The 14,530-nt window shown below is 42.3% G+C and overlaps 1 protein-coding gene across 1 annotated transcript in view; it reads left to right on the top strand.

Annotated features, from left to right (window-relative positions):
- ALKBH8 (alkB homolog 8, tRNA methyltransferase) overlaps positions 1–9,126 on the top strand; it is a 111,458-nt gene extending 102,332 nt beyond the window's left edge. The window contains exons 11-12 of the mRNA XM_019525351.1: positions 4,400–4,549; positions 8,457–9,126. Of these exons, the coding sequence (XP_019380896.1) occupies positions 4,400–4,549; positions 8,457–9,026 (720 nt within the window). The 3' untranslated portion in view covers positions 9,027–9,126. The remainder of the gene's footprint in view (positions 1–4,399; positions 4,550–8,456) is intronic.
- The last annotated feature ends 5,404 nt before the right edge of the window (positions 9,127–14,530 follow it).

The following is a 14,530-nucleotide window of genomic DNA, read 5'->3' as shown; positions in this document are numbered from 1 at the left end:
TAATGGGTTTTGCAATCCAATAAGTCCTAAGTGTAGAATAGAGGGATGCCACACCACTTGAATGACTGCTGCTTAGTAAGTTGAGCTCCCACCATTAACATGGTCTGTGTGACTTATGCCGTGTCGTCACTGGGATTTTCTACTGTGCACCTACAAGCCCCAGGATAGGCACAGAATATACCAATGTAGCTTCTCTGACAGAAACATGCTCTGGTGAAAACCACATCTACGTTAGTGGCTTATCTAGGCATGGCTATACTAATGACCAAAATCCTATTTTAAGACCTTAGAAACATAAAGGTGCTGAAACCTCACAGCAAGTGTCTACAGATCCCAGCACCCAAAATATTATTTAGAAGGGCAATGCTTAGTTTTTATGTTCCATTTTGCTAGCTGTCAGAGAGAAGCAGCAGTCTCCACAGTGCAGCTCCTGTTGGGCCAAAGTTCCATGCAGAAAGGTAGGAATGTGCCTGCCATGATATGAGGCATTAGGGAATTGCCATCTAAGACAAAATTAGTGAAACCTGAGATGGGAGCCTCCTTTGGGGGAAACAATAAAAGGTGTAGAACAACTTAATGATGGAGTGAGTGAGGTAGGTTTAGTTGAACAGTCAGCTATGCTACTTGACTGAGATCAGAGACTTCAGGTGGCTCAATACAAAGCGTTTGATTTGGAGAATAAATAGAGCATAAACACTAACATTGAAAAAAGTTTCCAGAGGTGAGCACTTAAAAAATACAAAGCTCACCAACAAAGGTGGTGGAGTTCCCTTTAAATCAAAATTGAACAGTTCATCTTAATTAAAATGAAACCAAGATTGGACATATTTCTAAAAGAGATGCCCCTGCTCAGCCAGAAATTGAATCATAGAGTTCTCAGGAATTTGTTGTTCAGGGGGTTAGAGCACTGCTCCCTGCTAGCCTTAAAATCAACTCCAAAGGCCATATTACTAGAACATATTTCTTCCATAGTAAGGGCTGGAAAAGTAGAAGGATAATTTGAAGAAAAAGATAAACCAAGGAGTTTCTGGGACTAGTTTGTATGTCTGTGGGCACGTCTACACAAGATTGTAGAGTGCAGTATAGTAATTCTACAGTGCATTAGCATGTCATGGTGAAAGCCATGCTAACGCACTAAGGCATAATAGAATTGGTCTGCTGTGCATTACCGTTACCTAAAACACGTGCACTGGTGCTGCTGTGCAGTAGTGCTGATTACAGTTATTAAACAATGCTCTGTAATTATACCACATTAATGCATGTGTAGACATGCCCACTGGGCTCTGCTATAGTTGCTCACAAAATGTGCTGGTCACTGCAGAGATGCAGGAGGGAAGAAGGATCTGAATCTTTCCGCTATAGGATTGCATGATGCCATGTCTTGTTTTTGTGAGGTTTTTGGACATTCCAAAATAATAATAATTCTTCCCCCCCTTCTCTGCTGCTCGAAAAAAGATAGCAGTCTACACATGCATTAAGGCACTTTTCCTAATGTGTGTTAAATTTAGCACCTCCAGTGTGAGGTACTAAACAAATGTGTATTAGGCTGCCGTAATGTGCAGTAATGAATGCGAACAGTTTTTAAGTTACGCTTAATGCGCAGTAGCCTATTTTACTACATTTTAGTATAATCATATGCTTTTTTTATGTGACACTTTACTGCACAGTAAAATAGGCTACTGCACATTAAAGCGCACATGTACAACAGGGATTTTGAGTTCTGACTCTCAGCACTAGATAGCCGTCTCCCTGAACAACACCTCTTGCACCTGGCAAAAAAATTCCCAAACATACTCCTCAAAATGTGGGCCAGAACTTTGGCTGTGTTTTGTCATGGTATCACTGGAATCAGCTAATTCATACTGGCTGAGGATCTGGCTCATCTTTTTAAAAAAAGATCTAAGCCAATACCAATGAATACATAGTTCTCACATTGATTTGTAAAAAGTACTATAAATCTTTCATAACTATATATTAAAAATGTCATCCTGTGATAATCCTGGTAAGGATCCTAAGCTTGCTTCTCTCTAGTAAGAGAGAGATTTATGGTGACTTTGTGTGCCCAATTTTTATGCACATGCATGCAGTATCTATCATAATATTTACACTAGACAATTTAACATTAAGCCTAGTTTATCCTTCGCAGAGCTGCTGTGCATTCTAATTGACATATTTCAAGGTCTCCTGTTTCATTGCAAGATACCATCTTTTTGTTTTGGGCGGTAGATTCACTTTAATAAGTATGACATTGCAACTAAGCCTGACTTCACAGTTATTTGGTATAATTTACATGCAAATTAGGACTTCACATTCTGGCAGTCTTTCTTCTTCTCAGGTTCAGTGCATTGGATTTCATCATTGTGCAGTGTGGTCCCTTTCAAGGTCATTTCTGTGTTTGAGTTCGCACTACTTATGCCCACTTGTATTGTATAAATTGAGGGCTAAATTGAACAGTGGTATAAATTATGGCAATCCTATGGAAATCAGTAATACTCACTCACTAATAGCAGTGGTTAATTTGGCTCTTTGTGTTTTATTAACTGCTGCAAACTTGTGCCATCCTAGTCACAGAAGACTGGAAGAGACTGGCAGTGAGGTACAGAGCCTTTCATGTACAGGTGATCAGTCCAAAATCATCTCTTGACACTGCCATTGGATTCCAGTGTGGAATGACGTGGGTATCTTAGTTTAGTTCCAAATGAATGCACGTCTCGTAAATCAGCAACCAGAATGAGCACTAGCTGGCTTAATTTTATAAACTCACCAAAGTGTTTGAGGAGGAGGATTCCAGAGCAGAGGATTCCATTTTCTTAGACTGATGGTTCAGCACCTTTTCTCCAGAACTAGTTTTACTTTGGACCACATCTGGCAGTCCTGGCCTGGGCAGAACTCCCAGTGAAAGAACTGGTAATTTTTCTGAGGATCTGGGCCTGCCGTCTGCATTGCAAGCTGGCTTCGTATGTTCCAAAGCTACTTACCATAGGAATGTAGAGTTATAACAAAAAAGCCAGGTTTTTATGGTATTGTCTTTCCCAGTAGTAATTTTTCACTAATCAGTGCAGAAGAGATTTTTTTTCTTTAAGATTGGCTGTCACCTTTGTGACGTTGAGTTAGAGCAGGTGGCTTGCTGTTCTTGCATCAAGACTGACTTAATCTTCTCTGTGTTTAAAATACAACAAAACCTGTCAGCAATAATTATCCAGGAATCTGAACATGTTTTTTTCACTAACTGCTTATTGTTGGATTATCTGGAACAAAAGTAAATATAATATTCTTGGACAACCTGAGTTTAGAATACATTTGGATATCAAAGCATTGGTTTAATTATGAAATTCAACTCACACAGGTTAAAATCAGAGCAATACATGCTTCACTGAGAGGTTTTTTACAGAAAGACCTCGATCACCACTGATTTATTGTTGTTATGCAAAGCATGTAAGAAGCTGTTTGTAGATATTGGTTTCTTCCAGCCTTGAGAGAGACAGGGAAGCAAGGTCAAGAGAAGAAATAGCATTTTATGAAAACTACCCTAAAACTGATCTTTTGACACATCTCAGCATACACTGTCTCTCTTAAAATGCCTTTGCTTCTGTGCTGAGGTTTTTAGGAGATAAAGAGAAACTGAAGTGACAAGAATTGTGCTCCCAGTGTTAGATGTGAATTGTTTTATTCAATTTGAAAACCCAGCATTTTGGTCATTCGGTATTGTAGCTGTTTTTAAAACATTACCAGGATAAAATGTAATGTGCAGAGCCAAACCCTTGGCTCTGCTGGAATCACTGAATGAGAATTTTATCATTGGAACTATCATTGGAGTTTATCCCTCGGCTATTACTCAAACCTTTTCTCATACAAAGGATTAGGGATCAGATCCTTTGTTCTTCCCAAGTCGCTTTGCACTGCTCAGACAGTGAAGAATGGTTGGATTCTAGCTAGACCAGCCATTGGAGACTTAACTGGATGGAGGTTATCTGGATAGAGGTGGACTCCCTGTTAGTGTAAAGCCAACAGCTGAAGGAAAAAAGAGAGAATTTGGTGAGCAGGACAGACTCTCCATCACACTGTTGACCCTCCGCTGGCATACAATTTCATAAGAAACCTCAAGGCTGGTTCAGCTTGTGCTGAGGAAGAACCAAGGAGCCATAACTAATTGTCTGGTAGCTCATCACCTGCCCAGTCCACTTTAAATAAGTAGCAAAAGGGAAAAAAAAGAAATGCAAAGCACTTCCCTCCCACCCAGCACATTTTCCTATAGTATGGTTTCATATTGCTATCAACAGCGTACTGTTTTACCAAAACATATCCACTAAAATATTTCAGTTGCAGAAGATGATGGCACTAGTCTTGACATTCTTCTTCTGTGAAAAACAGTAGTTTAATAAAACACCTTCTGTTGCAGGTTGGCTGTGATCGTAGCAAAAACCTTGTGGACATTTGCGGAGAAAAAGAATGCGAGGCTTTTGTCTGTGATGCCTTGTCTGTGCCAATTCGAAGTGGTTCTTGTGATGCCTGCATTTCCATTGCTGTAATCCACCATTTTTCAACAGCAGTAAGTCGATGCTTTCTTTAGTTGCCATTCCTATTTCTTTAGAAATCCTAACACTTTCTATGGGGTTGAGTACTAAGAAGATAGTGTGATGAACAGGTTGATACTGTTAGATGTGCTGCATCTTGAACTTATTGTTATTAATTTAAGTTTAATATGTATTTAGGTTACTTTCCTTGTAAGATTTTCATGGCAGGAGGTGTCTGCTTTTTTTCTGTGCAGCTCTAGCACAGTAGGAATGGAAACTCCAGGCACTAATGGTAGTAGTAGTAATTACAATAATAAATTGTACTGCAGTGAGACCCAGTCAGTGATTCCTACTGCATCTTTTTCTGTAAGAGCTTAGGGCCAGATCCAAAAATGCATTCTGTTACCTGAAATGTAACTGAAGCAGAACTGAGTTGCCTAAGTCTAAGCAGACGATCCACAAAAGCTCTCCTTAGGTACCTGAGAAACACCTGGCACAAAGTTTTTGTCAGAAAACTTATTTGGGCACCTAAAGTTCTGCTGCTGCCCATGTTCAGAATTGTTGTAATCTTGGCTGAACTTAACACCCTATCACCTCTCTCCTGCCTAGGGCTCTTTGGGGCACACAAAGTGAAACTGTGCTTGTGTTGCTGAAGGGGCCTGATCTGGTGGCATGCTCAGAACACAGGCAGCACATGCTGGCAATGCTGAGTTCAGCACAAAATACAGCAGCCATGGCCACTTCACCCTAAAACAGGTAGAGAAAGAACAAATGGAGCTGTAGTGGTAGTGATAGCCACCTTTTATGTCATATCCTAGTGGTTAGTGCACTAACAAAGGAAAGTGCCTTCCTCAGCCTGCAGGGATTGAAACCAACATCTCCCACCTCCCCTTATAGTGCCCTGGCTACTGGCTGGCCTGAGATGGGGGCATGCTGCACTCCTTCTGTTGAAACTAGGATGCATGTTTCATGGGGCCAGAAAATGAATAGGCAAATGGAAGCGTGACCCTTGCTCAATGATGACGGCACTTCCTTGGAAGAGGGGAACCATGGAATTGTGGCCCCTGTTTCAGGGGCTGCACCTATTGAAGTCATTGCATAAAGCATATAAGCAGTGTTGGGAGCAAAGACCAGAATCACATCCCCCACCCCTTGTTGAGTTCCTCCTCACTGGGGTAGAGGCAGGCTCCCAGTTGTGTTGTGTAGACTGAGATTTCAGGCTGTGAATCCCAGCCTCACGTAGGTTCCAAAGTGTGGCAGAGGGCCAGGATTTTGGACACACCCTACTCCATCATTTCCTATTTGCTGGCTTAAGTCTTCCTGCTGTTCAGCATGCTGGCTGTTGTGAGTCCCACTCCTAGGTGCCACATTCACTGTGTAAAGCATTTAGGTGCCCCTGAAAGTTGGGTATGGATCCCAGTATGGATCTGAACTTTATAACCTAAGCAGTTGAAGAGGAAGAGATGAAGATGTGCAAGATGGGAGGACAGGATTAAAGAGAGAGGATCTAACCTGGTATAGGAAGCTGTGTGAGCATGTGAGATGAACTGATATCTTGCTACTATCTTTAGACATTCCCTTATGTCTTGTCTGTTTCTTGCCAGTTGCCCTGTTTTCTCCAGCTACTTTCCAATGCTCACTGTGTTCTGTCTTTGGTGATGAAAGATTACAAAAGCTCTGCATTGTATTTTCAAGGTGTCCTCAGGCCTGCGAGTCTCAATTGGCATCACTATTCCTGTTATTTTTCCCATGCTGTGTGCAGACCCCTGTTGTTCCATTCTGCTTGAAGAGATTACTTTGATTGTTACAGATACTGAGCTACATCCTGTTTTACCTTTACATGCCTAAGTGGCACTTACATAGCCACATAACCGCAATTTTTGGCACTCATATACAGTTTGGAATCTATTTCCACCTGTGGTGGACTAGGATCACTCAGGTACGTGCAAACCTCCCAGAAGTAAACTGGAAGAGAAAAGGGGGGGACTAGGACAACCATCCTCTGACATTTAGCCCAACAGCCTACAAATTAGGGCACTTGCCAGAGTGATTGGAGAAGTCAAGTTCTAGGTTCCCCTTATGCTGTTTCTCCCACATCCCATCAAAGTGCTGTAACCCCCAAGCTTTTTCCAGCCCTGTTCTTGAAGTAGGCCTGCTTGGCAGGAAGGGAAGCTAATGTGAGGCCAGGAGGAAGAGAGCAAGTCAAGAAAAGCAGTTCACAGAGATGGATGTTGCCCTGGAGGAGAGGGCGCTCTAGCTTCTGCTGCAATGGCTCTTCTACACCTTGTATTTGATAATATTTGGATAAAATGGCTAAACAGCTGTGGGATAGTTTCTGCCCTGTTTGAGTCTCCCTTTAAGCCAACTCCTTATCTACCCCACAGCTGCAACATTGATCCATCCTGTCAAGTTTGGCTAGGAATTTCCCATGGGGTCTGCTATGAAAAGTTTTGCTTAAATCTTGATAAAACAAGTCCTTTATCAAGATTTAGCCATACTATCCATACCATATTATCCTTCTCCTGTTATCTGTTATCTTATCATAAATGCTGTTACAGGCATGTCACAGTGATTCTGTTTCCTCAGACCAACCTGCAGCCAGAGTTCAGCCTACTAAGCATGCTCAGAAGGGAAGTGTAGGGTGAGTGTAACTATGTAGAATCCAGACTTTGTGTAAATGCCAGAAATTGCAGTTCTGTGGCTATTGAAGTGCCCCTGAGGTGCTTAAAAGGAAACTAGAGTTTATCCAATAGGGCGCCTATTCATATACATTGAGGCTGTTCTGATGCGCTGTAAGTACAGTGCATCAAAGCAGACTCAGTTGAGTCTGGTGATGGAGTGTGGTAATTACCACACTCCATCAGACTCCAGCGTCGCATGTATCGGTGTCCCCATAGGTAACTGGTAGGGGGTGCACATGCCGCCCCGGATGGGGCCAGTGCCCCCCCGATGGACAACACTGATGCTGTCAGTAGGGCTGGTGCCCCCCCCTGACAGGGCCACTGCTGTTGGAGGCTTCTGTGGGTATCCTCCCCCAGATTCAGGAGGTACCAGTCACTCATGAGCATCCCCATGCTGAAAAATGACAGTGGGGGAGTTTTAACTGGAGCTCAGCAAACAAGCTTTAGTTAAAGCACCCCTGCCACCATTTTCCAGCACGGAGACGGTGATACATGTGACTCTCTGGGCACTTTAATTAGAGCAGCTCTTGGAGCCATTTTGATTAAAGTGTCCCCTACCCCCTCACTGCTTCCTGGAGTATGTGTATAAATACCCAATGTATTTTACTTTTAGGTTTGCTTAAAACATGGCGGTAGAGAGAGGAAGGCTTTTGTGAGATTGGATTCAGTTCAAGTCAGCCTGCAGTTTCCTCTTATACCTTGGATACATCTTCTGGTCTTTCCATGCTGTTTTTTCACTTGTAAAATGGGGATAATAGTACTTGCTCCTGTCTATTTAGACTGTAAGCTTTTCCTAGCAGGGACTGGGTGTTTTATAACACAGGCACAATGGGCCCTTGACCTCAAGTGGCATCTCCAGACAATACTGTAATAATAATAGCAATAATATTTGTGCAGCTGATGTTTTCACATATAGTAAGCAAAAGTAGCTCCCATGCTGACTTGGACCAGTTCACATGTCTAGCACATTCAGAATTTGACGGATTTATGAAATAATTGCTGCTTCTCAGGTCCAAGCTGGAGGAGGGTGACACTGTATGCTTGCCTGTCTCAGACAGGGAAGATATTGTTATAGAACATGATTTATTTAAAACAAACAAACAAACAAAACCCTTCATTTTTCTGAACTGGGGAGCAAGCAGAGAGGCAGCATTCTCTGGCAGCATTTACTGCAGCAGCAATGTTGTTGTCAATTCTCTTCTCCTATGTTCCTGTTTGTATACTAACTTCAGACTGGCTCCTTATGCTTTTTCTTTTCTAGGAAAGAAGACTAGCTAGTCTTCATGAATTAGCCCGGCTTCTAAGGCCTGGTGGAAAGGCACTCATTTATGTCTGGGCAATGGAACAAGAATACAACAACCAGAAGTCTAAGTATCTTAAAGAAAAGAAAGCTAAGAAAGGGAAGGAGGAGGAAATTGATACTGGTGTTGCCCAGGGACCAGTCGGTGATCAAACACCTGACAACAGCACCCAAGACTTGACAGTCTCTGATGGAGTCCTTAATGATTCTGAGGACAAAGGCTGCATTGCAAAGCAGGTCATTAACTCCAGTTTGCCTGTTCACACTAACAGGACTTCCTTTCATTCACAAGACTTACTTGTTCCCTGGCACCTCAAAGGTGGCACTAAAAAGAAAGGAGAAAGTATCACAACTCTGCAGCTCCCAGCTGGCTCTAACAAATTGCAAGAACTCAGTCCTGTTTTCCACCGCTATTATCACGTGTTCTGTGAAGGAGAACTTGAAGCAGCCTGCAAAACCCTGGATGGTATAAGAATTCAAAGGAGTTACTATGATCAGGGAAACTGGTGTGTGGTTCTTGAAAGGCAGTAACCAATCATACTTCCTGCTGTCCATTTTGAATAGACACCTGGGACAGTGTCCTCCAACACTCTTTTAAATTATACAAATAAACTGTTATTTTAAGGCATTAGTGCTGGGTATTGTGCCTCCTTGTGTTGTAAACTTTGGTATTACCCTAGGGGAAAATTTATTTTGCTTCATTGAATCCAAGTAGAGAGGTAAGAGCAAGAGGAAAATACCAGTACCATGGAAGCCAGTGCCATGACTCTTGTGGCCTTTATAGGGCCAGGATTTCACCCATGACGTATAGTTTTAAAGGCAAAAGGGCCTGATTCCCTACCACTTCTCTTTCTTTCCTACCCACTCAAACTCCTTGTGTTTCCCAGGGTTTCCATGATTGTTCACCAACATGCAGCTTGGCTGACAGAATGAAGATTTCCAAGACATGACACATTTGCCCAATTTGAATTTTCTAGCCAGCTTTATTTTTAATTATTTTTGCCTTCAAGATGAATAATTTATCTGTCTTGCCTAGCAGTAGCACTCTGTTATTGTGAAAGCAGAAGCTAAAAATTCTGAAAGTTCAGACTTTATGAGCAGTGCAAAAAATGTTCAGTGCACTCTTGAGGACAGATGGGAGTGATTTCAACTCCCTAAGTTTTGGAACTAAAAAGCTGCATTTACTTTATCAAGAGCAAACAACATCTTGTGTCTGTACTTGTGGTCAGTACTCCTACTGCCTCACCAAGGAGGTGATATAGCAGCCAAAAGAGTGGTCGTTCTATGCAATATTCTTTAAAAAATGGATCAACTTATGTTTTGTGAGCAAAATGCTAGTGGCATTTTTCTCCTTTAACAGTGTTAATATAGGAGTGCTAGTTCCTCACTTCCTAAGCTTTGACTTCACTAACACTTTTTAAAATCCCTCATCCTTATCTTTCCACTGGTGCAGCTTTAATGGTGGTAGCAAAAGTGAGAGCCCTAATCAAGTTTAGGATGATCCATGGCTTTTTGAACCACTGTCAGATTGAGTAGGACATGCATCTGTACTGTTAGTGGAGCTGTAATGGTAGAAAGCATAGGCATACCTTAGACATCCCATGGTTCCAAGTCTATAGGGAAGTTAGTGATTAGTGTATTTTAATAGGACTGTTAAGAAACATGATAATGTCAGCCTGTAAGGAGAACATTAGAAGATAGAGTACTGTATTATACAGGATGCCAATGGTAGTATTGTTTCTATTGTGATAATGCATAGCTGTGCATTCAGGACTTCATTTTACAGGGCACTGTACAACACCTGGAGTAAGTAAGTGTTTACAATCTAAATGGATAAGAAAAACACAAAATGGGAACAAAAAACAAACCATGGAGAGGTGAAATGTCTAGTGTCACTGATAGAGATGGGAACAGAACTCAAGTCACAAGTCTGTGTCCTAGTCCAGTATCCTCTCATTGGACATCTCTGATCTTAGCATTTTGTATTTTAGGGTAGCTCAGGCTTTATTCGCCTGCCTTCAGGACCTTAATTAACTCTTCTTGTCCTGGTCCAGTTAAAACAGGTTTGTCCATCCTATTAAAAGCAGGTAATACCTATAACTTATGAAATCCATGTTGGTTTCAGACCAGTCCACACTGGAGTACTTCACACTGTAGGCTGCAGCCCATGGACAGCGAGCAGTACAGTCACCCACACTAAAGAGGAGATGTAAGCATGGCCCCTAGGCACCACAATAATATTACTATTGTGGCGTATATTTAGTCACTACAGCAACGCTAGCTTGGAGGGAGACTTGAGCACATCTGAGCAGCGGGGAATAGTAGACAGATATGAGATGGGATCATAAACAGACACATCATTACTCAACCTGGCAGCATCCTTCTCACTTGGGGCGAGTAATTTTATTTTTGACTGGTAAGTAAAACTAGTTTTCTCTTTCATGCTGACTGTTCGCACAAGGACAAAGTGAGTAGATTTGTGGCTTAGCTTGTAAATTTTCATAACAACTTTGCAAGGTGATTAGCTGGTTCCCAGAAAACATTTCCAGAATGGTGGAAAAATGATAACAGAGGTAGTTGTGTCCTCTCCTGACCTTTTTCCTTGTCCTTCCCTCTTTGTTTCCTTCGTATTTCCTTTCCTCCTGCTCTTTCTGCTCCTTTATTTATCCTCTTCCTTTCTGTCTCTCTCCTTTTCTTTCCTCTTCATTTTTCTCCTGTCCCCATACTCTTAGGCATTTTGGGGTTTTTTCCCAAATGTCCCCTAGAATAGTGGTTTTCAACCTCTTTCATTTGTGGATTCCTAAAAAGTTTTTAATGGAGGCGCAGACGCCTTTGAATTATGGTTGTGGGTATTCACACACTGTTGATTGTTCATAGTCATCTCTTGTGCACCCCTTAAATGTAGTCTGTGGACCCTCAGGAACACAGGTTGAAAACCACTGCCCTAGAGCCAACACTCACAATTGTTCATGACAGCTGATACTGCATTCAACCCACTAGACGGCATGCTTGGAGGGAAAGGTACAGGTCTGGAAAGGGCAAACTGAGAACATGTAAAGTGATCATTGTGGTATTATATCAATGAAAATATAAAAGCTAATACAGTAGTTTAAACTGGCACTATTAAATGCTATATATTTGCCGCTGCTATAGCAAAACTGCTGCTGTACAGCTGCATAAATATCACTAATAATATACCATAGTTTGTCAAAGTTAAATACTTAGTGAAATACATATGTCCCTTTCAGTCATATTTTTCAATACTTAGTGCACACAGTTAGCAAGAGGTTTTTAAAACTGCCCAGCTCCCTTGGTGACATGGCACAAAGGCCATGTCTTTGTTTTATGTTTGTATGGCATCTAGCACAAAGAAGTCCCAGCCTATAGGTGCTACAGTAATCCATAAAATAATTCCTGTTCTGATGCCTCAATAGGAACTTCAATCTTCTGAAAATCTAGCTTCAATTCTGAAGCCTGAGCTCTTGAAAATCTGTCTTTGGCTCTCTTCTCCAGGGGTCTATCCTGTGTTATCCATTCTTACATTTAAAACTATATATATATTTCCATACTGATGTGGCTCCCACAAGGGAATAGAAACATACTTCCTATTCTACAACCTTCAAACAAACTAGGTTTGGGTATTTATTCAGTATTACTTTTTATTTATAAAGGTGTTTTTCTTTGGAGTTCCTAGATCATCCATCATCCCACATGCCTGTTCTCCACGGGTTACTTTTAGCTTATCTTGAGCTGTATTTACTCAAAGAATATTCTCCAATGCAGGATAGAATAAATGTGTTGTTGTAACCTGCATGACCATTTGTTCAGCAGTGCTGGGCTCCTCCTGGGCCTGTGACAGCTGCTGCATTTGCCTGCAGGTGCATTTCCTTAAAGGCATGTAATTTAGTGGTGAGAAATGCAAGCACCATTCAGTATTCTGACTAAAGCCCTGTTGTGAAAGAGTGAGTTAAGTTCACAGTGTTCTTGATCCTGCTGGGCGCACACACCCCCATCTAGCAAAGCGCTTAAACACATGCTCCATTGGTTCTATCTGGCTTTAAGGTGGTGTGACAGTCTGGTCAGTCAGCCTAGACCATGAGGGTACACATTCCCAATGAGGTGAGATAATTACAGGACAGCTAAATATATCGGTAAAACCCTGCCTAACTTTAATAATTTGGGAAAACACGATAGTGGAACTGAGGAAGACAGAGCAGAACATTGAAGTTTAACACATGCTATCTCCTGACACTTCGCACTCTCGCCCCTTTCTAGGGCTTACTTTACAGTCCACAGCTGGTTCCAGCAGCAGGCAGCAGTCCCCACTGTCTTTACAGTGAACTCCTTGTTCAGCAGTGCTGAACTTGCAGGTCTTGGCTTCTCTGCTGCCCTCAGCAGGTTGCCCCACTGCTCTGGGCCTCTCTGCTGCAGTCCCCAAGTGGCAGACTCCTTCTGTCTCCACTATCTGGGGCTTCACACTAGTAGGCAAATGTGGACTCCAGCAGGCTGGCAGGGACTCACACAAGCATTCATGGGCCCATGCATGCTCTAGCTCCCCGGTTTATATCTCTTTCCACATCCAGCTTTTGCAAAAGCCAGAGTTCTCCAGAAAGGGATTCTTCCAGTGCCATCCAGAAGGCAAAGTGCAAGTAGCCAGGCCACACCCAGACCCTCTGCAATCCCCTTACCCCTTTCCCTGCCAGAACAAAACTCATCCAAAGAAACCCTTTCAACATAATATCCAAACAAACAATACAACCCTATAATCATCACAGTTGGGTATGTGTTTAAGTGCGTTGCATAGAGCTTAAGTGCACCTGCCAGAATTGAGCCCTTAATATTCCTTCATCATCCTAGTTTTCCTAAGTGATACATTCTCTCAGGACCTTTTACAGCTCTCTGAGGACTCTGCTGCTCCCTCTGGCCTAATGGCAGAGAATGTGTTTTTCTTTGGGAAAACAACCTGAGTTATTATCTTAAGTATTTTGTTGGGCTTAGAGGGTATTAGAGTCTTGTAAACAAACAGGCAGAGTCTCTCCTACTTTTTTTACCTTAATGAAATTCCATTGGTGAAGAACTCCTTAAGATTAAATTCAAGCCCAGAATTTGTTAATAATTTATCATCACACCAAGAAAACCAGTTTTCCCAAAACCCTGATAAAGGTATTCCTTTATGATGATGCCCTAGCCTGATGAAACTTTGAGATGGGATTTATCAAACCAACCCTGGTAGATACCAGCTGCTGCCCTCCTTGGAGTATACTGCTGTTAATAGTAAAGTTTACAGCCCAAAGATCTGATGCCACAAGTTGCTTAAGTATTTGCTACCTTCCCAAGACTTGAGAAATTTATTCCTCTCTCATAAGCCACACAGCACTTCCCTGAATTGGACCTTGTGTGAAAGAGTTCTTTGATTTATAGTCAAGCATGTGCATTTTGCCAACAACTGACACTTCCTGCAATGTCCACTACCCCTGTTCTGCTCTTGGGACTGTAACAAGCCTGAGACCGCTATGATCCTGAATCTGATTTAAAAAGTTTAAGGCTTCATGGTTCAGCATTTTTCCCATTAATAAATTTCCCTTTGGGGGCTATTTAAATAACCAACCCGTTTCAATAAATAGTAATTGGAAATATTGAAGATGAGAGGACAAGCTAAGGCCCAGCAAGGGAGTGTTAACCAGTAGACCTGTGAGAAGCGGCAAGTATTCGCTTAGAATTCAGCTGATTTAGAAGGACAGTGATTCGATTTGAAGATTCGAATCACTGTCTATTCGATTCGGCCAAATTAGAGTCAAAAGATTTGGCACCGCTTTGGAGATTCAGCCATAGACTAAAGAGGCAGCAGTCCTTGCCACACTGGACACAGCTGCCTCCAGCTGCTAAGTCTGTTAGGGTTGGGGGAGGGGGGAAGGAAGGGGCATGGAGGAGGGAGGGATTGGGGTGGGGCTGGGACAAGCTGCCCAGCCTGGGTGGGGGGACATGTTACTTGGGGAGAGGGGCAGGGGAGCGTGGGATGCAGGCGCAGCAGTGCT

This window comes from Gavialis gangeticus, unplaced genomic scaffold (genome assembly GCF_001723915.1).
Source record: "Gavialis gangeticus isolate Ggan-Ray unplaced genomic scaffold, GavGan_comp1, whole genome shotgun sequence".
NCBI lineage: Eukaryota > Metazoa > Chordata > Crocodylia > Gavialidae > Gavialis > Gavialis gangeticus.
This window is presented reverse-complemented; position numbering and strand designations above follow the sequence as displayed.